This window comes from Desmodus rotundus, chromosome 9, assembly GCF_022682495.2.
Source record: "Desmodus rotundus isolate HL8 chromosome 9, HLdesRot8A.1, whole genome shotgun sequence".
NCBI classification, from domain to species: Eukaryota; Metazoa; Chordata; class Mammalia; order Chiroptera; family Phyllostomidae; genus Desmodus; species Desmodus rotundus.
Window position 1 is genome coordinate 75,684,547 of NC_071395.1, and position 24,360 is coordinate 75,708,906.

General features: G+C 40.5%; 1 protein-coding gene across 1 annotated transcript; it reads left to right on the forward strand.

Moving 5' to 3' along the window:
- Positions 1-4,288: 4,288 nt before the first annotated feature.
- Positions 4,289-12,972, forward strand: OR1G1 (olfactory receptor family 1 subfamily G member 1). Its single transcript, XM_053911383.1, has 2 exons — positions 4,289-4,735; positions 10,253-12,972. The coding sequence occupies exon 2, from the start codon at positions 10,257-10,259 to the stop codon at positions 11,202-11,204; it is 948 nt and encodes a 315-aa protein (XP_053767358.1). The 5' UTR covers positions 4,289-4,735; positions 10,253-10,256; the 3' UTR covers positions 11,205-12,972.
- The last annotated feature ends 11,388 nt before the right edge of the window (positions 12,973-24,360 follow it).

The following is a 24,360-nucleotide window of genomic DNA, read 5'->3' on the forward strand; positions in this document are numbered from 1 at the left end:
ACCGATACCACTCTACTCAACAAGGCTCTCAATTAAAATGGCAGGCGAAATAAGGAGTTTCCCAGACAAAAGAAGCCTCAAAGAATACACCTCCTCCAAATCAGCTCTGCAAGAGATGCTAAAGTATCTGCTTTAAGAAGAGGAAGAAAAACAGTGAGAGAGAAAAGAACAAGGGTACAAAGGGAGTAAAATGTCAATGAATAAGTACCTATCCATAATAACCTTAAATGTAAATGGCTTTAATGCTCCAATCAAAAGACATACAGTAGCTGAATGAATAAGAAAACATGACCCACATATATGCTGCCTACAAGAGACCCACCTCAGAACAAAAGACCTACACAAACAGAAAGTGGAGGGTTGGAATAAAAACATTCCAAGCAAATGGACAGGGAAAAAACACAGGATACCAATACCCATATCACACAAAATAGACTTCAAAACAAGGGCCATAAAAAGAGACCCAGAAGGACACTTCATAATATTCAAGGGAAGAATCCATCAAGAAGACATAAACAATCTAACAATAGCCAGGGGGGAGTGGGGAGGGGACAGTGAGGAGAGGGGATTACAGGAACTACTATAAAGGACACATAGACAAAATCAAGGGGGAGGGTGGAGGTGGGGGAGGGAGGTGGGTTCAGCTGGGGTGGGGTGGAGGGATGGGGAGAAAAGGCATACAACTCTAATTGAATAACAATAAATTTTTTTAAATGTACACGAATAAACATATGCATACATAAAAAAAGACATAAACATTACAAATATATACCCACCCAACATAGGAGCACCCAAATATAGAGAGGAAATCTTACAAGACTTCAAGAAAGATATAGACAGCAACACAATTATAGCAGGGGATTTTAACAACCCACTGTCAAAATGGATAGGCTTCCAAACAAAATATCAACAAAGATATTGCAGCATTGAACAATGTCCTAGATTAAATGGACTTAATTGATATATATAGAACTTTTCACCCCAAAGAAGCAAAATACACATTCTTTTCAATTGCACCTGGAACATTTTCAAACTTGGACCACATGATGGGACACAAAACAAACCTCAACAAATTCAAGAAAATTGAAATCACATCAAGCATTTTCTCTGATGACAAAGGACTGAAACTAGAAACCAAAATCAAGAAAAAACTGAAAAACACTCAAACTCATGAAGATTGAATAGCATGCTGTTAAAAAATATATGGGTCAAGAATGGGATCAAGGAAGAAATCAAAAAGTTTCTGGAAACACATGAAAATGAACACACAACAACCGAAAACTTATGGGACACAGAGAAGGCAGTCCTGAGAGGGAAATTTATAGCAATACAACCTACATAAAAAAGATAGAAACATTTCAAATAAACAACCTAAATGTACACCTACAAGAACTGGAGGAACAACAACAAAGACAGGCCAGAACAAATAGAAGGAAGGAAATAACCAAGATCAAAGCAAAATTAAATGACAGAGAGACTAAAAGAATAATTGAAAGGATCAATAAATACAGGAGCTGGTTCTCTGAAAAGATAAACAAAATTGATAAGCCTTTAAGCAAACTCATGAAAAAAAAGAGAGAGAGAGAGAGAGGACCCAAATAATAACAATCTGAAATGAAAGAGGAGAGATTACAACTGATACCACAGAAATACAAAGGATTGTAAGAAATTCCTATGAAGAGATAGAACTATATGCCAAGAAATTTAAAAACCTAGGTGAAATGGACAAATTTCTAGAAATATAAAATCTTCCAAAACTGAATGGAGAAGAAACAGAAAGCCTGAATGGTCCTGAGAAGATGAAATTGAAGCAGTAAGCAAAAAAATCCCAACACGCAAAAGCCCTGGACAGGATGGTTTCACAGAAGAATTCTACAAAGCATTTAAGGAAGAGCTAACCTCTATCCTTCACAGACTATTCCAGAAAATCCAAAGAAGATGGAAAACTCCCAAACCCTTTTTATGAAGGCAGCAGGAAGAAAGAAGGAGCTCCTACCATTTGTGACAGCATGGATAGACCTGGAGAGCATTATGCTAAGTGAGATAAGCCAGGTGGTGAGGGACAAATATCATATGATCTCACCTTTAAGTGGAACCTAATCAACAAAAAAACCAATCAAGCAAAATATAACCAGAGACATTAAAATTAAGAACAACCTGACAGTTACCAGAGGGGAGAGGGGAGAGGATAATATGGGGGGAAAGGGTGAAGGGTTTACAGGACCAAGTATAAAGGACTCATGGACAAAAACAAGGCAGGGTGGAAACAGGGGAGGGAAGTGGGAAGCTGGGGTGGTGGGGAGGGGCTGGGGGGAAAGGCAGAAAACTGTACTTGAACAACAATAAAATTCAAAAGTATTTAATAAAATAAAATAATAAAATAAAAAGTGGAAACTAAAATATATATAGATATATTATCAGAGACATGGAAGTTAAGAACAATCTCACAGCACCAGAATGGAGGTGGGAGGGGAAAAAAGAGTGGTGGAGGGAAGGGTTTCAGGACAACTATAAAGACACATGGACAGAACCAAGAGGGGGTGGGATCAGAGGTCAGTGGTGGGGATGGCTGCAGTGGGGGGGAAGTGCTGAGGGGTGCTCTCTGTACTTGAACAACAATGAAAAAAGGGAAAAAGAAAAGAAAAATAATAAAATAAATCTCCTTTTGTCTTGAGAATGGCTCTTGCATTCCAGTTTCTTTATATGTCTAGTTATTTTCACTGATTCCCAGACATTGTGAATATTATATTATGGAAACTTTCTATTTTGTTTTATTTTTCAAAAAAAATGTTGGGATTTTGTTGGTATACTTGTTCATTTCAGCAGGCACTAAACTTGGCTGAAATCTAACTAAAAACTCTTTCTTTGTGGCAATCACTCAAGTCTCAGTTTAATTCTTTATTCTTATCTGGACGCCATTTCATGCACAAGTGATTCAGGGGTCATTAAAGTGAGGAAACTTGGGCTGGAAGAACTTAGGAAACTTACACAGGTTCACACGGCTAGAATTCAATCCCAGCTACCTGACTCCAGTCTTTAGATACCTTATGATCTTTTGTCACCATGCTATACCTCTCCAGATACAGGACTGAAAAAAAAAAAAAAAGATAACGGGCCTTTGGGGAGGCTGGTATGGTCAAACTGTGGAAACATGATGGAATTTGAGCTCTCTTTAGGTTTTATTTCTCCAGATTCTAAGAAAAGAGGAAGTGATATAGAATGGACTCAGCACAGATCATTTTTCTCATTCCAACATCTGCATAACTCCCTTCCCAATTTCTGTCCATTCAGGTGTTCCAGTTGCCAATCCACTTTGGAGAGTGATTTCTGAGTATCCAACACCAATGTTCCAAGTCATGACACATGTTCTTCTTATAGGACCAGTTCACTCTTTTCCTTTTGCTCATGGCATAAAAAAGATTAAACCAGACTTCTTATGGCATAGAATTATGTGGTTATTGTGTTGAATAAAATGGAATAATATATTTAAACCTTTAGATTACTGTATAAGGGTTTATCATGGCAGCACTTCTAGAACACACAAGGAAGTGGCCACTGTCCCAAGGAGACCCAAGAATAACTCACATTCCTAAGTCAGTGGGTCCCACAATCCGTGCTTCTTTATTCCCTGTGTCCTTGATTAGATGAACTGGGAGCAGAAGGGCAATTATGCGATCATTTCTCCAGGATTTAGAAAGAGATTTCATTTGCTGGGTGTCTTTTAGCTTTCACCTGCCCCATAGATCTGACCATGAAACACCTGCAAGGACAAGATTCAGCCTGCTGGCACCTGCCATGACAAGGAATGCCCCGAACCTACTCCTGATCTCTCCAGACCAGAAATGCTACATCTAGTATTGGTGGGGATGTACCAACAAAGCTTCAACCTGGACTAGGATTATTATGTCAAGAAGAGGACAAGATGGTAAGGTACTCTTTGAGCCAACAGTGGCTCACTTTATGTGGCCCTTTTCATGTGCTGCAGGCCTCTATCTGTGCCTTCCTGAAAAGTCCCTGGAAGATATCACAAGGCTAAAAGAACCAACCAAAGCAACTTAGCTGCTTTTCTGGTGAATGAACTGCTAGCATCCCGCTGGGACCACAGAAGTGTCACAGGTCCCTAACTCATTAGCCTCACTTGGACCAGCTCACACCAGGGACACCACACTGTGCTCTCAGTCCTCTTGGGTTTTGCATACATCACAGAATTAATTATCTTTGATTTAACAGATCTTAAGAATGACCCAACCTGCAGCTAAGAATAGCAGAATTTTCATTCCATGGACGTTAATGAAATTACAAGAATGCCTTTCTCATGGATTGTATGAGGAAGAAAAAGAGGCAGACAGACACTGGCAGCATATTCTGATGTACATAGAAAAGGGATCCACCTCACTGTTATTCGGCTCTGCTTCATGTTCTGTGAATGTAGCTTCACAGATTGACATATACTGGCATGATCACAATCTTAACCCAGAGCTCTTATCCTTTTTTTCTCAGAATGGACAAAAATAAGAAGTCGTCGAATACTATGAGGCAAAAAAAGAAAACTGGACAGGTGCAGTGATGGCAAGAGTCATTATTCAACACATTCAGAGTGTGAAGCATATTTCCTTTTGGTGCTTTTAAATAGAGTTCCCATCACCTTCTTCTGGCCATCCAAGGCCAGAGAGGTGTGTATGAAGTAGACAGAAGCCTGCCAGTAACACCCTCAGCAACTGGCAAGATCAACCAGGTAAGGACTAGGATACATGACTCCATTTTGCTTCTTTTTCTCCCTCTTTTTCCTTTGCTCATCCTACCCTATGGTCAACTGGGAGCCTATCTTTCACAAATAGTCCTGTGCCAACAATGATAATACTGTGCTTCTTGAGTGACCAAAAGAGGCAGAGGCCCATGTCCATAAAATCTTACAGACAGTGAGAGACACGTGCTATCAGGAGAACAGAGCACAGGAATCAACAGTGGCTTCTCTTCAAGTAATTCCACAATGATTCCTTTCAACCTCCATCCTTTGCAGGAGACACACATGCACTCACACAGATGCACAAAACATGAACAGCACACTCATGGCCTCACACTGCATTAAGAGATTAAAAGCATGTGGCTGCAACCATTTTCTCTGCTATTTATGGCATCTCCAGAAGAGAGAGGCTGCTTTATTCTGCATTGTCTTTTATTTTGTACATTTTAAATCTATTTTTCAATAAGTAGTATATTCACACAGGCGAAACTTCTCACTATATGGTACACCTAAAACTAATATAAACAGTATAAGACGGTATATACCAACCTACATTTTAAAAAAACACAATGTGAGAAAAAATGTACTGAAAACTACACATGAAAATCCCCCTCCCTCTCCCGTGTCTCATCCATCCAATCGCCACACTTCCAACAAGTAATCACTGTTACTGGCTTCCTGTATACTCTTAAAATTTTTTATTGTTAATGCTACCACAGTTGTCCCCACTTTTTCCCCATTTGTCCACCTCCACCCAGCCTCTTGTCCCCCCACATTAGGCCATCACTACACCATTGTCCATGTCCATGGGTCCTGCATATATGTTCTTTCACTATTTTTAAACAAACATACAAATCAACAAAATATATATTAGTTTGGGAGGTGGGATTAAAATGTTTATGTTTGGAACAAGTATGGGAATAGGAATAGGAACAAATATTCCCAAATATGGGAATTCCTGATCACTCCATTCCCCACCACACCTTCTTCCTTCTGTTTTTACCCTGGTAACTTTCACTTCTTTCCTCTGGATGTTTCTTCCCTCATCAGTGGGAAACACAGGTCCTCTAAATTTCATTTCCATTTTCAAATTGAACCTGAGTCTAGGAAGCATCCAAGTGAAGTTCACCAAAAATTATGATTGACCACAGAAAGTGTATGTGTTAAAACAGCACACAGCTGATCTAAAACATAAGGACAAATTTGTTTTGAGTGGTAGGAGTTATAGTTTATAACAAGCCTGGAAAATTCCCCCTGCCCCCATAGGAAAAAGAAGGACACTGCACTGAATGAGTTTGATGTGTTGATAAAGTACTTTGTATTCATAATGCGAAACATGGCCTAAAAGTTGGGACAAAACTGTAGCGAAAGGAGAAAGAAAGGAGGACATGAGGTCTCTAGTCTGTGACTCAGGGAGCTAAGAGGAAAGCTGGTGGGAGAATGAGGGCTGAGGTTTCTGTGTCTGCTGAGCCAGAAGTGGTCAAGAGACAAGTTTGAGGAGAGTGGAGATTCTGAAGCCTTTTGATCTACTTTAGTCAATATACCTTATTCCCTGAGTGAGGGAGAGTTGAGGGCCAGCTTTGGGCAGTGGAAAAGGCAACAGCTAATGAGGCCAGGAAACTACAGAAGTGATTGTATTCATAAGGGCCATGGGGAGAGGTTAACCAATGCAGACATGTACTGAACCCCACTAATCCATCCACTACAGCTAGAGCTAGTTCTGTGGGGTATTGAGAATACAAAGTCTAATAAACAGGACTGAGTAGTATGGAGACCCTTGTGAGAACATGTGGGAGGCACCACCTATTATAATCATATTTGGGCCAGTTGCACACAAGTGGGTGATCTTGGGGATTTGAGCTACTAGCAGACAAGGTATGGGGTAATGGAGATCATGTGGAGGGTGGAGAGCCTGGGCCTTGGAACTAAATGACTGAGACTACATCCAGTTCTGCCCATGCAGGATGTGACTTAGGGTTAGTGATCATCCATTTTTGTATTGGGGCTAATGTTCTTTACTTATTATTATTAAGTTGTTAATTAATCAATAATTTACTTACAATTATTAATCACTCCTTTAAGAATCTTAATTCTTTCTATAATGAATGTTAAAATCAGCTTTCCACTTTTTGGCTTGCTTTTTTTTTTTTACTTTGTGTGTGATCTTCCCATTAAAAGGGGATAGTTTTAATTTAATTTCATGAAACCAACTTTCTTTTCCATTTTTATTCCTTCCATTCTTTTTAATTAAAAGGCCACCCTTGTCCTGATATCAAATAACTATTGTGCTTTATTTTCTTCTGGTCACTTTACCATTATATCTGTAGATATAATGCTTCACTTACCTGAAATTCATTCAGCAAACACTGTGAGGTATGAGTCTAAATTAATTTTCCACCAAGAGTGAACTAGCTGGTCCCAGCACCATTTGTTCAATCCCTCTCCCTTTTCCTACCATTTGGCAATGCTGCCTTCAGCAGACCAAAACCTGATGGGCATTGTGCTCTGTTTCTGGGCTTCCTGTATTTGCCTTTGGTGAAGATTTTTTAAACTATATTTTATTGATTATGCTATTACAGTTTTCCCAATTTTCCCTCATTATACCCCCTCTACCCTGCAGCTCCAACTCTCCAGGATCCTGGCCTTAGTTCATGTCCATAGGTTGTACATATAAATTCTCTGAGTCCTCATTTCCTATGCAACTTTTTACCTCTCCCTGTCTACTTAATGCCTACTAATTATGCTTCTTCTGCCCTGTACATTTTCCCCACTATTCTTCCCCTCCCCTTCCCTACTGAAAACGCTCCATGTGATGTCCATTTCTCTGATTCTGTTCCTGTTCTAGTTGTTTACTTAGTTTTTGTTTTCATTGTTTATCTTTCTTTTATTATTTTAGGTTTATTTGTTGATAATTGTGAGTTTATTGTCATTTTACTGTTCATATTTTTGATCTTCCTTTTCTAAGATAAGTCCCTTTAACATTTCATATATTAACGGCTTGGTGATGATGAACTCCTTTAACTTGACCTTATCTGAGAAGCACTTTATCTGCCCTTCCATTTTAAATAATATCTTTGCTAGATAGAGTATTCTTGGACGTAGGTCCCTGCCTTTCATGACTTCAACTACTTTTTTCCAGCCCCTTCTTGCCCGTAAGGTTTCTTTTGAGAAATCAGCTCATATTCTTATGGAAATTCCTTTGTAGGTAACTCTTTCCTTTCGCTGCTTTTAAGATTATCTCTTTTTCTTTAATCTTGGGTAATGTAATTATGATGTGCCTTGGTGTGTTCCTCCTTGGGTCCAACTTCTTTGAGACTCTCTGGGCTGCCTGGAATTCCTGAGAGTCTTTTTGCTTTGCCAGATTGGGGAAGTTTTCCTTCATTATTTGTTCAAAGAAGTTTTCAATTTTTCGCTCTTCCTCTTCTCCTTCTGGCACCCCTATAATTCGGATATTGGAACATTTCAGGTTTCCCCAGAGATCCCTCAGCCTCTCTTCATTTCTTTGCATTCCTATTTCTTCATTCTGTTCCAGTTAGATGTTTATTTCTTCCTTTTCTTCCAAATTGTTGCTTTGAGTCCTGGTTTCCTTCCTGTCACTGTTGGTTGCCTGAATATTTTGCTTTATTTTACTTTGGGTATCTTTCATTTGTTCTTTCATTTTTCAACCAAGCTCAATCAGTTCTGTGAGCATTTTCATTACCAGGGCTTTAAATTCTCCACCAGGTAGGTTGGCTATATCCTCTTCACTTAGCTCTCTTTCTGAGGTTCAGCTCTGTTCTTTCACTTTGTCCCTATTTTGTTGCCAGTGGTTCCTGATAAGTTGTAAAGGGGGCAAGGCCTTAGGTATTCGCCCATGAAGGGCAAACCTCCTTGCTGCACTGCAGTGCTGCCGGTGGGGGAGGGGCCAGAGAGGGAACAATGCAGCTCCCCTGCTCTTCTCTGGCACACTTTTCAACGAACTCTGTAGTGTGAGATCGGGAGTTTGTCCCACCACAGCAACCACTCTAGTACGCAGCCACCTCTGAGTCTCAGTTTCCCCTTAAGTCAGCCCCTCCCACACAGCCTCCCACCTCGCTGCAGCCAGCCCTGCCCCCGTGGTCCACTGCCTCAGTGTGGTTTCTCCCCTCTGCTTCCATACAGATCTGGTTGTTCTGTTTGTTTCTTTAATTCTGTGGTTGCTGCAGTTCCATGCAGTTTGGTTTTCTGGCAATTCTAGTGCTTTCTTGATTTTAGATGGGTTGTTTTTCTCCTTTTCGTTATGCAAGGAAGCGAAGGGTTTCTACCTATGCCTCCATCTTGGCCAGAACTACTTCTGGTGAAGATTTTAATGAGAGGGAGCAGCATGCAACATGTCCTGGGATACCCACAGACAAAAGGAAGACAGTTTGGTGAGAGATATCTGTGGTCAGTGAGCAAATAGGACAAAGATGCCATTGCCATGTGGGGAGTGGTCATTTCAGTGGCTGCAACTTGGGCTGACAGATTCATAGGACATATTTTACTTTGGAGGGAAACATGTAGCACAGGGTGGGAGACTGATTCTGTGGGTCAATTCCTCAGCTGAAACACTGTTCCATTCCCAGAATTTCACCTAGAAAGAGTGCGTTTGCTTTGTTTGACATCTTTATGTCTCTGTAACTATGTTTTCTACATATTCCTATGGCCACGACTCCATTAAATCAAAGATACGTATGAACCTACTAACAAAAAGATTCAGGCTGTTTCCAATGTGCAATGTTACCTCTACCCAACTTTACTGTCTCTTCTTTCTATTTCATGGGGTTTATTTATTCACATGCTGGACACTCTCTAGGTATCTGTGTTGTACCGGGCTCATGGCTAATGCTACATTTCATAGACGAGTAAGACATGCACTTTCTCTGCCTACTCTCAAGGTGCTCACACCAGTGAGAGTGTGGAGGACACGGAAAAGTAAGTCAATAGTCACCATCCAGAGGGACACCTGCTGTGATGGGGAAGGCACATGGGCATGAGGGGCATGAACCTTAGTTTGTTGTAAGAGGATAAGTCAGAGAAGGCTTCCTAGAAGAAGTAGCATCTAAACTAACATTTCAAGTTTAGCTAGATGGATGAATGAGAGAGGGAAGACTATTTCAGCCCAAGAAATAAGATGGGCAGAGTCTTAGGATGGATTAATGTCATCAGGTCCACATGAATACCACAAGAATTATGCCAACAAACACCTCCAGCCCACCCCTGAAATGTGGGCATTAGGTTGATGCTTAAATAATAAGTTTTAAAAAAGAAACGCTCTCCCATTAAAAACAAATCTTTGGTTTCCCATGGCACCAAGCACAACCACTTGCAAATATTCCACTGAACTACATGAAACCGCCACTTTTATAGTTCCCAAGCAGTTAAATTTTGTATATTTCATATGATTCCACCTCATACAAGAAGATCAATATTAGCATGTTGCATAAGTGTCAGAGTTCACAATCCAGGGCTTGTCAACCTCATTCAATTATCCCCACTTTCTGCTTACAGATAAATGGGATGGGAAAACCTGACCAGCGTGTCTGAATTTTTCCTCCTGGGGCTCTCAGAGCAGGCAGAGCAACAGGAGCTCCTCTTTGGGCTGTTCCTCTCCATGTACCTGATCACAGTGGCAGGAAACCTCCTCATCATTCTGGCTGTCATCACTGATGCTCGACTCCACACACCTATGTACTTCTTCCTGGCCGACCTCTCCCTTACTGACACCGGTCTTGTGTCCACCACAGTCCCCAACATGCTGGCAAACATATGGATCCAGAATCAGGTCATCTCATATGCAGGGTGTCTATCACAACTGTATTTTTTTATACTGTTTGGGACACTGGAGGCATTGCTCTTAGCAGTCATGGCCTATGACCGCTATGTGGCCATATGCCACCCACTCCATTACACCATGGTCATGAGCCCTGGGCTTTATGTCCCCCTAGTGTCTGCATCCTGGATCATGAGTGGCCTCTACTCCCTCCTGCACACACTGTTGACAAACAACCTGTCCTTCTGTGAAGAGCAGGAGATCCCACATTTTTTTTGTGACATCAACCTCCTTCTGAGACTGTCCTGCACAGACCCCTTCATCATTGAGCTGGTGATCTTCAGCATCGGAGGTCTCATGGTCCTGGTGTTTGTGCTTTCCCTGATTATCTCTTACGCATACATTTTCTCAACAATCCAGAAGATCCCCTCCACTGAGGGGAAGCAGAAAGCCCTTTCTACCTGCAACTCTCATCTCTCTGTGGTCTTTCTATTCTTCGGGTCTTCCTCTTGTGTTTACTTCAGTCCCCCCTCAACTCCCTCAGCACCAAATGGTGCAGTTGCATCAGTGATGTACACAGCAGTAACCCCAATGCTGAACCCCTTCATCTACAGCTTGAGGAACAGAGACATCAAGTCTTCCCTGAGAAAGCTAATTTGGGTGAGGAAAATTTATTCCCCTCGGTGGTAATGACTTCACATCCAATATGGGGGTCTCCCTTCAGGTGTACTCCCCACAAGTAAGCAGTAATTAAAGGAGAGTAAGTGGAAACCTACTTCTAGGACCTGTGATCTGAACTTGAAATTTTCATATCTAAGCTATAAGGGTGCATCAGAACAAACCCATTTTCACATCAATATCTTTAGCTAAAGTTCTTAAAACTATAATATTTTAAAGTCATAGCTATCCTGGTAAATAATGTAATAAAAGATGTGCTTGAAAACTTTTGAAACCACAGGGGTCAGACAGCTCATACCCACCAGGAACATCTGGTTGTGCTGTTGTACGTGGCTGAGAATAAACTCCAGGGAAAGATAACTCTCTCCCCCCATCACTGTGACCTGGATGACCTGGGGCTGTGCCAGCAGTGACTTTCACACTGGGACTCCCCATGTGTGCTACCCCCGTGCTGAAAGAACAGAAGCTAGGACTGGGAAGGATTTGATGGAGTACTTCCATTTCCCTGCTGCCATATTTTACCAACCATCTGAGAACCCCATCACATCTTAAATTTCATTTTTACTTTTAGGAAAACTTTTCCAAGTCAATTTTATCTTTGCTGCCCCAATAGTTACCACTTGGCATAATGACTGGGCCTCTTAACATGTTCTACACACCACAGGCATGACTATAATCATACAGTTAGGGGCCAGGAAAGAATGGCTTTATGGATACTTCATAATTGCTTACCTGAGTGATTGACAACCCCTCCTAGAAGATCTCCAGTCCCCAGTCTCTCCCCATTCCACCTATTCTGCACATCACAATCAGACTGATCTCCAAAGAATATGGTTGCTTACATCACCATGACTCCCATCCTATTAGAAGACCCCAGTAGCTCTCTACTGCTGGCAGAATAAAGTTCAAAGTGTTCTTCCTATCGTTCGGGTCCACCATCACCAGTTCACAACTTATATGTCCACAGTTAACCCACTCTGTCCTATATGCCTCCCAAGATCAACTCAGGCCAATATTTTCATAATGCACTGATTATTATTGATGGTTACCAAAAAGCTACATCAGCAGTAGTTGTTGGAAAGATGACTCAGTAAAAGTTGGGGGAAAGGTATACCACGACCAATTACATTCAGTAAGAAAATAAAAGGCTACTACTGAGAACTATTTTCATTCTTGCCCACTTCCCTTTTAAGAATCTGGTTGCATGCTACAGTGACATAGATTGTGATTGCTGCAGATAATATCTCACCAGTGGAAGGCAGCAGTTGATTGCTAGCTCACCTGCTCCCTATTTACCTTAAAGGAAGCTCACACTCTCCTTCTGACAATAACAAGTAGTGTAGCAAAGCAGTAGACAGCACTGGCTCTAGAGTAAGACTGAAGCAAGTTCAGTCTTGGCTTTCCACTGGTAAGCTGTATGATCCTGGGAAATTACTTCACCTTTCAAAGCAAGTATAAACTACTTTACCATGTCGTCAGGAAGTAGAGTTTGAGTAAAATATGTAAAACATTCTGTGTGATGATTTCAATATGCACGTAAGCATGTAAATGGTTTATTCCTAGTATGTAATATACCTTCAACAAATGTTAGCTGTTGTAGCAGTAGTCCTTGTTAAAACTAAAGCTGAGCAGCAGCAGATAATGTGAATTCACTCTCAAAACTGCTGATAAGGGATTGCCTGTTCCTGCACTGGGAAACCAGAAGGGATCCTGTGCTTAAATCATTCTTTTGGAGAACATGGTGGGGCTTAATGTCGGGTCGTTCACTTAGCAGGATGCATGTGCTGGGAAGTTACTGGATACTGAAATTTACAGTAACAATTACGCACTTCACTTAAAATACACAGGTTTGCACCATCCCATATGCATCTTTCATTATTTAAATTGATATTCACCGATCATTTTAGTTTTACTTTTACCTTAAACAGAATTTATACTTTATATATGAATGTCCCTGTAATGACCCAGTTTGCACATTTGTCATAACTGTACTTTCTGAGATGTGCCGAGACGCCCTTACTTCGTAGTTTTGTCGAGATTGCCCGACAGTACTGCCTGAGGATTACTTCAAATTATTGAATATCAAAAATAACCATTCCAGCAACCATTACTTTTTACATGATTTGTTCTCCTAGCCTACATTCTTAAAAATACATATGTCACATGTACTTATGGATAGTTTAAAGCTCATGTTCTATACTGCCAAATACTTACAAAATGCAACTGTCTCCCCAAGGTTGCATCAACTGTTTCATTTTGTTATTCACTTTACTAGCATTTTACTATATGTACTTAATAAATATATAATAACACAAAATAATTATTGGTAAGATGATCGTTTTCCCATGAGCATTGAAAAGTGAAAATTATTTCCATCATCATGGTTACAACAAATTTTCTATATTATTATTACATACTCACCAGAGGATTTAAAAATAGAGACATTTGTAAATGAAGCATATGGTATCCTCATCTCAAATTTGAAGAACCATTGTTTCTTTTTCATAAAAATTATGTGTATTTAAGGTGTAAAACATGATAATAAATAGTTATGGGCAAAGTAAAATCATCACCACAGGCAAGTTGATTCACATATCAATCTCACATAATTACCTTTTCTTCCCTCTGGTGCGGGCATGTGAAATCTATTCTCTTGGCAAGTTACCAGTTTTCAGCACAGTGTTACTAACTGCAGTCCTCATGCCACACATTAGATCCTAGAACTTCTTTATCTTACAAGTAAGCTGGAATTTTGAAACCTTTTCACCAATATCTCTCTGTTTCCCTCACCTCCCTGCCCTGGTAACCATCATGCTACTCCCTGCTTCTGTGAATTTAACTTTCTTAGATCCCACATATAAATAAGATCACACAGTCTGGCTTATTTTACTTAGGATAATATCCTCCACATTCATCCATGTTGTCACAACTAGCAGAATTTCCTTCTTTTTTAAGGGTGAAAAATAGGCATGGCCTGATTGCCTAGAGGTAGCTGGGAACAATAGAAAAGATGCAGGGGTAAGTACTCAACAGAAGGCCTGCCGCCCCTGGGGGTAGGCCCACCCACAGAGCCTGGCAGCAAGCCTACAAACCCATGGTCCATGGAAACAGTCTTGCCCATCTGCATACTCTGGCAACAGACCTACCTACTTATGGACCCCAGCGTGATACTCACTGGCCTGCAAGCCCTAGCACTGTGCTCACCAGCCCACATTGCCCAGCACCATGCCTCCCGACCAGTGAACACCAGCCCTGGACCTACCCGCTCACAGACTCCAGCACCAGAGCCACCCTTATACTGCCAAGTGGCCCATGCAGAATCATTTGCCCGGGAGACTGCTGAGGAGCTTCCCTGACACAATCAGCCTGAAAAGAATACAAGTTGTCTTCTACTGTGTTTCCTCACATGCACACACACAATGAAAAGCTACCAGGATCACAGAAAATCAGGGAACTATGTCACCAACAAAGGAGCAATATAAAACTCTAACCTCAACTCTAAAGAAATGGAGACAAACAAACTGCCTGACAAAAATTCAAAATGACATTCTTAAATAAGTTCACTGAGCTGTAGAGAACACAAAACAAAATCTAGAAATAATACATGAACAAAAGGAGAAGTTTAACAAAAAATAAAAACCATTAAAAAGAGATTTTAAAAATTAGAGCTGAAGAATTCAATGGATGAACTAAAAACATCAGCTTCAACTGATAAGTTGATGAAGCAGAAGAAAGAATCAGTGAATGCCAAGATAGGTTCTTTGAAATGACCGAGGCAGAGAAATAAAAAGAAAGGATTAAAAATACTAAAGAAAGCATATGAGACTTACAAGACAGCAGTAAAAGAATACACTCATCATGAAGTCCCAAAGGAAAAAGAAAGAGAAAAAGAAGAGAAGAGAAAGCTTGCAGTCATCTCAACAACAGACCATGTATATGATGGTAGTCCCATAAGATTATATGGAGCTGAAAAATATTTTTTATAGATTTAGTGTAACCTATATTTACAGTGTTTATAAAGTCTACAGTAGTGGACACTAATGTCCTGGATGCTCACATGCTCTTCTCACTCGCTCACTGACTCACCCAGAAAAACTTCAGTCCCACAAGCTCTGTTGATGGTAAGTGCCCTACCCAGGTGTACCATTTTTTAAGTCTTTTTTTTTTTTACTTTTTATTGTTATTCAATTACAGTTGTATGCCTTTTCTCCCCATCCCTCCACCCCACCCCAGCTGAACCCACCTCCCTCCCCCACCTCTACCCTTCCCCTTGGTTTTGTCCATGTATCCTTTATAGTAGTTCCTGGTTTTTTAAGTCTTTTATACCATATTTTTATTGCACCTTTTCTATGTTTATTATGTTTAGGTACACAAAGACTTACCATGATGTTCAATTGCCTACAGTATTCAGCAGAGTGATATGCTGTACGTTTGTAGCCCAGGAGAAACAGCCTAGACCGTAGAGCCTAGGTGTGTAGTAGGCTGTACCCCATAGGTTTCTGTAAGTGCACTCTGTGGTGTTCACACAAATGAAATTGCCTAATGATATATTTCTTGGAACATACCTCCATTGTTAAGTGATGCATGACTATACTTAAAGAAATCATAGTTGAAAACTTCCCAAATCTGGAAAGGGAACTGGACTTCAAAATTTATGAATCCCAAATATCCCAAATAGTTTCAACCTAAAGAGATCTACACAAAGACATATTATAATAATACCACAAAGTCAAAGGCAATGAGCTCATTTTGAAAGCAGCAAGATAAAAGTAATACATCACATACAAAGGATGCAGGACTATCGGATGATTTCTCAGAAGTCACTGAACAGGCCAGAGAAGAGTAAGATGATACATTTAATTTAAAGTGCTGAAAGAAAAAATATTGTCAGCCAAGAACATTATTTCCAGCAAAACTTTCTTTCAAAAAGGAAGGATCACCTGGCCAGGTGGCTCAGTTGGTTGGAGCATTGTCCCATACACCCGAAGTTCAATTCCCAGGCAGTGCACATACCTAGGTTTTGTGTTCAGTCTTTGGTTGGGGTGCATACTGGAGGCAATCGATGAACGTTTCCTGCTCACATCAATCCCTCTTTCTCTTTCTCAAGTCAATAAACATATTGTCAGGTGAGGCTTAAAAAAAAGAAAGGATCAATAAAGTCTTTCCCAGGCAAACAAAAGCTGAGGAAGTTAATCACCACTAGACCTGCCTTTCAAGAAGTGCTTAAGGAGTTCAAGTTAAAAATAATGATACTAAACAGTACTCCAAAGTATATAAACTATAAATCTCACTGTTAAAGTTAAATATGTAAAAACATACCAAATAAAATAATACTGTAATGGTGATACAAAGTCACATATAACCATAGTATAAAAATTAAAAGACAAAAGTGTTAAGTATAACGACAAAAACTTGTCAGTGGTTACATCATTTAAAAAGAAGTAAATTCTGACATCAATAACAAAGTGTGGGGAGGGAGTAAAAGTGAGAGTCGTTGCATATGGTTGAAGTTATATTTTATCAGCTTAAAAGACACATTATACCTACATCAAGTTTTAGTCAAGCCTCATAGTCACAACAGAGAAAAAGACTACAGTAAATACAAAAAGATAAAACTAAAAGGAGAAAATATTTTAGATCATTTCTCTAATAAGGGAATAATATCCAGAACATAGAGAGAATGCCTAACATTCCACAACAAAAACAAACAACCTGATTCAAAAGTGGGCAGAAAACATTTGTTCAAAGACACACAAATGACCAATAAGCACACGAAAAGATGTTCAACATCGCTAATCATTAGGGAAATGCAAATCAAGCTACAATGAGATACCACCTCACTCTCATTGGGATGCCTATTATAAAAAAAAAACAAAACAGAAAGCAACAAGTATGGGTAGAGATATGAAGAAACTGGAAGCCTGTGCACTGTTGAGAATTTAAAAGGTATAGCCACTGTGGAAAACAGTGTGGAAATTTCTCAAAAAATTAAAAATAGAATTAAAATATGACATAGCAATGCCACATCTGGGTATATACCGAAAGGAATTGAAATCAGGGTCTTAAAGCAATATTCGTATACCTATGTTCATGGAATTATTCACAATAACTAGAACATGGAAGCAACCCAAGTGTCAATCAACCAATGAAAGGATTGCCAAAGTGTGGTTTATTCATACAATGGGTTATTATACAACCTTTTTTTACTTTTAAAGAAAGTAAATTCTGCAATATTCTACAACATGGACTAACTTTGAGGACATTATCCTATATGCTAAGTAAAATAAGCCAGTCACAAAAAGATAAATACTGCATGATTCCACTTATATGAGGTGCTTAGAGTACCTGAAATCATAAAGTCAGAAAGTATAATGGTAGTTACCAGGGGCTTGAGGGAGGGGAGGATGGGGAGTTACTGTTTAACATAGAGTTTCAGATTTCAAAGAGGAAAGGGGTTACAGGTGGTGATGGTGGCCATGGCTGCACAACAATGTGACTGTATTTAATACCTCGAAAGTGTGCACTTAAAAATCATTAAGATGGAGAGAACCAAGATGGCGGCGTAGGTAGACACACTGCGCCTCCTCGCACAACCAGAACTGACAGAGAATCGAACAGCAAGGGGGACCAACACCAAGGAAACAGAAAATAATCATTCATCCAGACCGGTAGGAGGGGCGGAGACGGCACTGGGGTGGAGAGGACTCGCGTGGCTGTGGCAGGACTGAGACTGGCGGAGTGTGGGACAAATGGCGCAGGCAGTCCAAGCACTAGCAGAACCTGCAGTCCCACATTTGCACAGATAAACCCAGAGGGCCGGACTCAGAGTGGCGGAGAGTGGGGCAGGCAGAGTGGCAGGTAGCACCTTGCGGCACCACATTCGCCCACAGATAAACCGGACGAACGGCGGGCAGAGAAGCAGACCACTGCGCAACCCAGGGCCCCAGCTCAGGGAAATAAAGCCTCAAACCTCTGATTGAAAGCGCCCCTGGGGGTTGGGGCCGCAGGAGAGACTCCCAGCCTCACAGGAGAGGTTGTTGGAGAGACCCACAGGGGCCTAGAGTGTGCACAGGCCCACTTACTCGGGAACCAGCACCAGAGGGGCCCAGTTTGATTGTGGGTAGCGGAGTGAAAGACTGAAATCCGGAGGAGAGTGAAGCGGGCGCCATTGCTCCCTCTCGGCCCCGCCCCCACATACAGCATCACTGCGCAGCGACCAGCATTACCCAGCCCTGGTGAACACCTAAGGCTCCGCCCCTTAAAGTAACAGAGGCGCCAAGACAAACAAAAAAAATGGCCCAAATGACAGAACACTTCAAAGCTCCAGAAAAAATACAACTAAGCGACGAAGAGATAGCCAACCTATCGGATGCACAGTTCAAAGCACTGGTTATCAATATGCTCACAGACTTGGTTGAATCTATTCGAAAAACAGATGAAAAAATGAAGCCTATGCTAAGAGAAACAAAGGAAAATGTACAGGGAACCAATAGTGATGAGAAGGAAACTGGGACTCAAATCAATTGTCTGGACCAGAAGGAAGAAACAAACATCCAACCAGAAAAGAATGAAGAAACAAGAACTTGGAAAAATGAGGAGAGGCTTAGGAACCTCCAGGACACCTTAAAACGTTCCAACATCCGAATTATAGGGGTGCCAGAAGGAGAAGAGGAAGAACAAAAAATTGAAAACTTATTTGAACAAATAATGGAGAACTTCCCCGATCTGGCAAAGGAAATAGACTTCCGGGAAGTCCAGGAAGCTCAGAGAGTCCCAAAGAAGCTGGACCCAAGGAGGAACACAACAAGACACATCATAATTACATTACCCAAGATTAAACGCAAGGACCTACGTCCAAGATTACTGTATCCAGCAAAGCTATCATTTAGAATGGAAGGGAGGATAAAGTGCTTCTCAGATACGGTCAAGTTGAAGAGGCTCATCATCACCAAGCCCTTATTATATGAAATGTTAAAGGGAGTTACCTAAGAAAAAGAAGATCAAAAATAGGAACAGTAAAAATGACAGCAAACTCACAGTTATTAACGACCACACATAAAACAAAAACGAGAGCAAACTAGGCAAACAACTAGAACATGAGGGTTGTCAATAAGGGAGTGGGAGGGGGAGAGGGGGAGAGGGGGGTAAAGGTACAGAGAATAAATAGCATAGATGATAGGTGGAAAATAGACAGGGGGAGGGTAAAAATAGTGTAGGAAATGTAGAAGCCAAAGAACTTATAAGTATGACCCATGGACATGAACTATGGGGGGGGAACGTGGGAGGGAGGGGGGTGGGCAGGATGGAGTGGAGTGGGGGGGGAATGGGACAACTGTAATAGCATAATCAATAAATATATTTAAAAAAAATCATTAAGATGGTAAATGTTATGTGTATTTGAACAAAATAAAAAAAGAAAAAGTCCACATGCAAGTAAATAAATAAACATTTGCATAACTGTCATTGTAGCATAAAAGCAATCATGTGTAAATGAATGGACCAGGCTGTGTTCCAATCAAATTTATTTACAAAAACAAATGGCAATTAGATTTGACTCCCAAAGTGTAGTTTGTTGACCCCCTAATTCGAAGGAAACATACACAATTGTGAAATATTTAAAGCTTTCCTTAAAGATCAGTGAGGAAACAAGAGTCATTTATCACCACATTTTTTTCAATGTTATACTGAAAACCTAGTTAATGCTCTAAGTCAGGGGCGTCAAATTCATTTTCACCAGGGGCCACATCAGCCTCACGGTTGCCTTCAAAGGGCTGAAATAATTTTAGGACTGTACAAATGTAACTACTCCTTAACTGTTAAGGAGTTGAAATTACATTCAGCCTTTTGACAAGAAAAGATGAGAAAAAGAAATTTAAAAAAAAAACAAAACCATAAGGATTGGAAAGTAAGAAAAAATGTCACAGTTCAAAAACCTAAGTACAAACATAAAAAATACAAAAGAATCTACAAACAAATGTAATTATTGGTGTCCCTAATAAGATCACCAAATACAAGATCAATAAGCAAAAATCAATTGTATTACTACATATGAGTAGCAAACAAGTAAAAAACAAAATCTTTAAAATGTCATCAATTGGAACCAAGATGGCGGCGTAGGTAGACACACTGCGCCTCCTCGCACAACCAGAACCAACAGAGAATCGAACAGCAAGGGGGACCAACACCAAGGAAACAGAAAATAATCATTCATCCAGACCGGTAGGAGGGGCGGAGACGGCACTGGGGTGGAGAGGACTCGCGTGGCTGTGGCAGGACTGAGACTGGCGGAGTGTGGGACAAATGGCGCAGGCAGTCCGAGCACTAGCAGACCCTGCGGTCCCACATTTGCACAGATAAACCCAGAGGGCCGGACTCAGAGTGGCGGAGAGTGGGGCAGGCAGAGTGGCGGATAGCACATTGCGGCACCACATTCGCCCACAGATAAACCGGACGAACGGCGGGCAGAGAAGCAGACTGCTGCGCAACCCAGGGCTCCAGCTCGGGGAAATAAAGCCTCAAACCTCTGATTGAAAGCGCCCCTGGGGGTTGGGGCCGCAGGAGAGACTCCCAGCCTCACAGGAGAGGTTGTTGGAGAGACCCACAGGGGCCTAGAGTGTGCACAGGCCCACTTACTCGGGAACCAGCACCAGAGGGGCCCAGTTTGACTGTGGGTAGCGGAGTGAAAGACTGAAATCCAGAGGAGAGTGAAGCGGGTGCCATTGCTCCCTCTCGGCCCCACCCCCACATACAGCATCACTGCGCAGCGACCAGCATTACCCAGCCCTGGTGAACACCTAAGGCTCCGCCCCTTAAAGTAACAGACGCGCCAAGACAAACAAACAAAAAAAATGGCCCAAATGACAGAACACTTCAAAGCTCCAGAAAAAATACAACTAAGCAACGAAGAGATAGCCAACCTATCGGATGCACAGTTCAAAGCACTGGTTATCAATATGCTCACAGACTTGGTTGAATCTATTCGAAAAACAGATGAAAAAATGAAGCCTATGCTAAGAGAAACAAAGGAAAATGTTCAGGGAACCAATAGTGATGAGAAGGAAACTGGGACTCAAATCAATGGTATGGACCAGAAGGAAGAAACAAACATTCAACCAGAAAAGAATGAAGAAACAAGAACTTGGAAAAATGAGGAGAGGCTTAGGAACCTCCAGGACACCTTGAAACGTTCCAACATCCGAATTATAGGGGTGCCAGAAGGAGAAGAGGAAGAACAAAAAATTGAAAACTTATTTGAACAAATAATGGAGAACTTCCCCGATCTGGCAAAGGAAATAGACTTCCGGGAAGTCCAGGAAGCTCAGAGAGTCCCAAAGAAGCTGGACCCAAGGAGGAACACAACAAGACACATCATAATTACATTACCCAAGATTAAACGCAAGGACCTACGTCCAAGATTACTGTATCCAGCAAAGCTATCATTTAGAATGGAAGGGAGGATAAAGTGCTTCTCAGATACGGTCAAGTTGAAGAGGCTCATCATCACCAAGCCCTTATTATATGAAATGTTAAAGGGAGTTACCTAAGAAAAAGATCAAAAATAGGAACAGTAAAAATGACAGCAAACTCACAGTTATTAACGACCACACATAAAACAAAAACGAGAGCAAACTAGGGAAACAACTAGAACATGAGGGTTGTCAATAAGGGAGTGGGAGGGGGAGAGGGGGGTAAAGGTACAGAGAATAAGTAGCATAGATGATAGGTGGAAAATAGACAGGGGGAGGGTAAAAATAGTGTAGGAAATGTAGAAGCCAAAGAACTTATAAGTATGACCCATGGACATGAACTATAGGGGGGGAATGTGGGAGGGAGGGGGGTGGGCAGGATGGAGTGGAGTGGGGGGGGAAATGGGACAACTGTAATAGCATAATCAATAAATATATTTTTTTTAAAAAAATGTCATCAATTACCATAGCATTTTATTTTTTTAATTATTTTATTGTTCAAGTACAGTTGTCTGCATTCACCCCCTACCACTCCCCACAACTCCAGCCATCTCCACCTCTCCCCGCTGCTTCCTCCCCCCTTGGTTTTGTCCATGTGTCCTTTATAGTTGTTCCTGAAACCCTTCCCCCCTTTCACCCTTTTATTCCCTCCCACTTCCCTTCTGGTTACTGTCAGATTGTTCTTAATTTCAATGTCTCTGGTTATATTTTGCTTGCTTGTTTGTTTTGTTGGTTAGGTTCCACTTAAAGGTGAGATCGTATGATATTTGTCCCTCACTGCCTGTCTTATTTCACTTAGCATAATGCTCTCCAGTTCCATTCATTCTGTTGCCAAGGATAGGAGCTCCTTCTTTCTTTCTGCTGTGTAGTATTTCATCATGTAAAGGTACCATAGTTTTTTGATCCATTCATTTACTGATGGACACTTAGGTTGCTTCCAGCACTTAGTTATTGTAAATTGTGCTGCTATGAACAGTGGGGTGCATAGGTTCTTTTGGATTGGTGTTTTGGGGTTCTTAGGATATAATTACCATAAAATTTAAAAGCATCAAATACTTAAGGATAAATCAGCAAAAGATGTGAAAGAACTCTACTGAAGACTACACAATGTTACTGAGATAATTTTAAAGGAACATTGGAAAAATAGACCAGTTTCATGATTTAGCAGTCTCATTATTACAAAGATTAATAATGAGACCCTCAAATTAATCTAATTTCAATACAGTATAAATCAAAATCCCAGTAGGTCTTTTTGAGGAAATTGGCAAGCTTACAATAAAATTTATATGAAAATTCAGCCAACAATAGACAAAGAAATACTAAATGAGAAAAAAACAAAGGATTTAACTATATATCAATCCTATTAGAAAATACAGTAATTAATGAGTGGAGTATTGACTCAAGGATAGACAAACTGACAAATGGAATAGATTCACATATACACAGTCACCTGAGCAATGGTAAAATTCATATGGCAATGCAGTGGGGAAAGGGTGGTCTTTTCAGTAAGTGGGGTTGGGTCAGTTGGATATCCATGCTTTGGGGAGAAAAATATATCTTAATCTATCCCTCACCTGACACCAAAATCGATTCTAGATTGACAGTACATTTAAATGTGAAAGATAAAACAATGTATCTTTTGCCCTGGCTGGTATAGCTCAGTGGATTGAGCTCCGGCCTGTGAATCAAAGGGACACCAGTTCAATTCCCAGTCAGGGCACATGGCTGAGTTGCAGGCCAGGTCCCCAGTAGGGGGTGCGTGAGAAACGTCAACCACACATTGATGTTTCTCTCCTTCTCTTTCTCTCTCTTCCCTTCTCTCTAAAAGTAAATAAAATCTTTAAAAAAAAGAAAAAGAAATTAAAAACAATGTATCTTTTATAGGAGAATATTGGCAAAGATTTAGCGAAGATTATTAAATGAGACTTTAAAAGCACAAACTATAAAATGAAAATTAATATACTGGACTGCACTAAAATTAAAATATGTTTCTGAACATACTGTTAATTGAATGAAGGTCAACCCCAAAAGTTGAAGAAGATATTTATACATTCATCTGACAAAGCACTCATAACCAGGATATATAAAGAATTAGTATAAATCAACGTGAAAAAGACAGACAACACAATAAAAAAATGGGGTAAGCAGTTAATGGTATATTATTTAAGAGGATATACTTATGGAGGATAACCATATGAAAAGATGTTTGGTTCGTTTGTCATCATGGAAATGAAAAGTAAAACCACAATAAGATTTTACTATCTATACACCCAATAAAAAGCTCAAATGAAAAGAATGGAAAAATACCAAATCATGGTAAGAATGTGGAGCACCTGGAATTCTTATAAAATGCTAGGTGTTGGACAAGTACATCTTTTATGGAAATAATTAGATATTAATCTTTATGCATATAAACACCTTCAAAATTATTATGAAAAGATTGTTTAGCATTATCTACAAAAACTAGACATAGACCTGCCCTGTTACCCAGTAATTCCCCTCCTACAGATAGATGCCCAAGAGCGACATGTAGCCACACTGTTCATAACAGCCGATGGAAACTGAGCATGCCCCTCCATGGTAGAATAGGTTTTGATGGGATATTCACACAACAGAACACTACACAGCAATAAAATGAACAATCTACCAGCACGCACAACAGTATAGATGAATGTCACGTATATAACAGTGAGTGAAAGGAG

Bases quoted from the DNA above. Each gene is read 5' to 3' on its own strand.
- OR1G1 (XM_053911383.1), top strand. From the start codon at position 10,257: ATGGGATGGGAAAACCTGACCAGCGTGTCTGAATTTTTCCTCCTGGGG.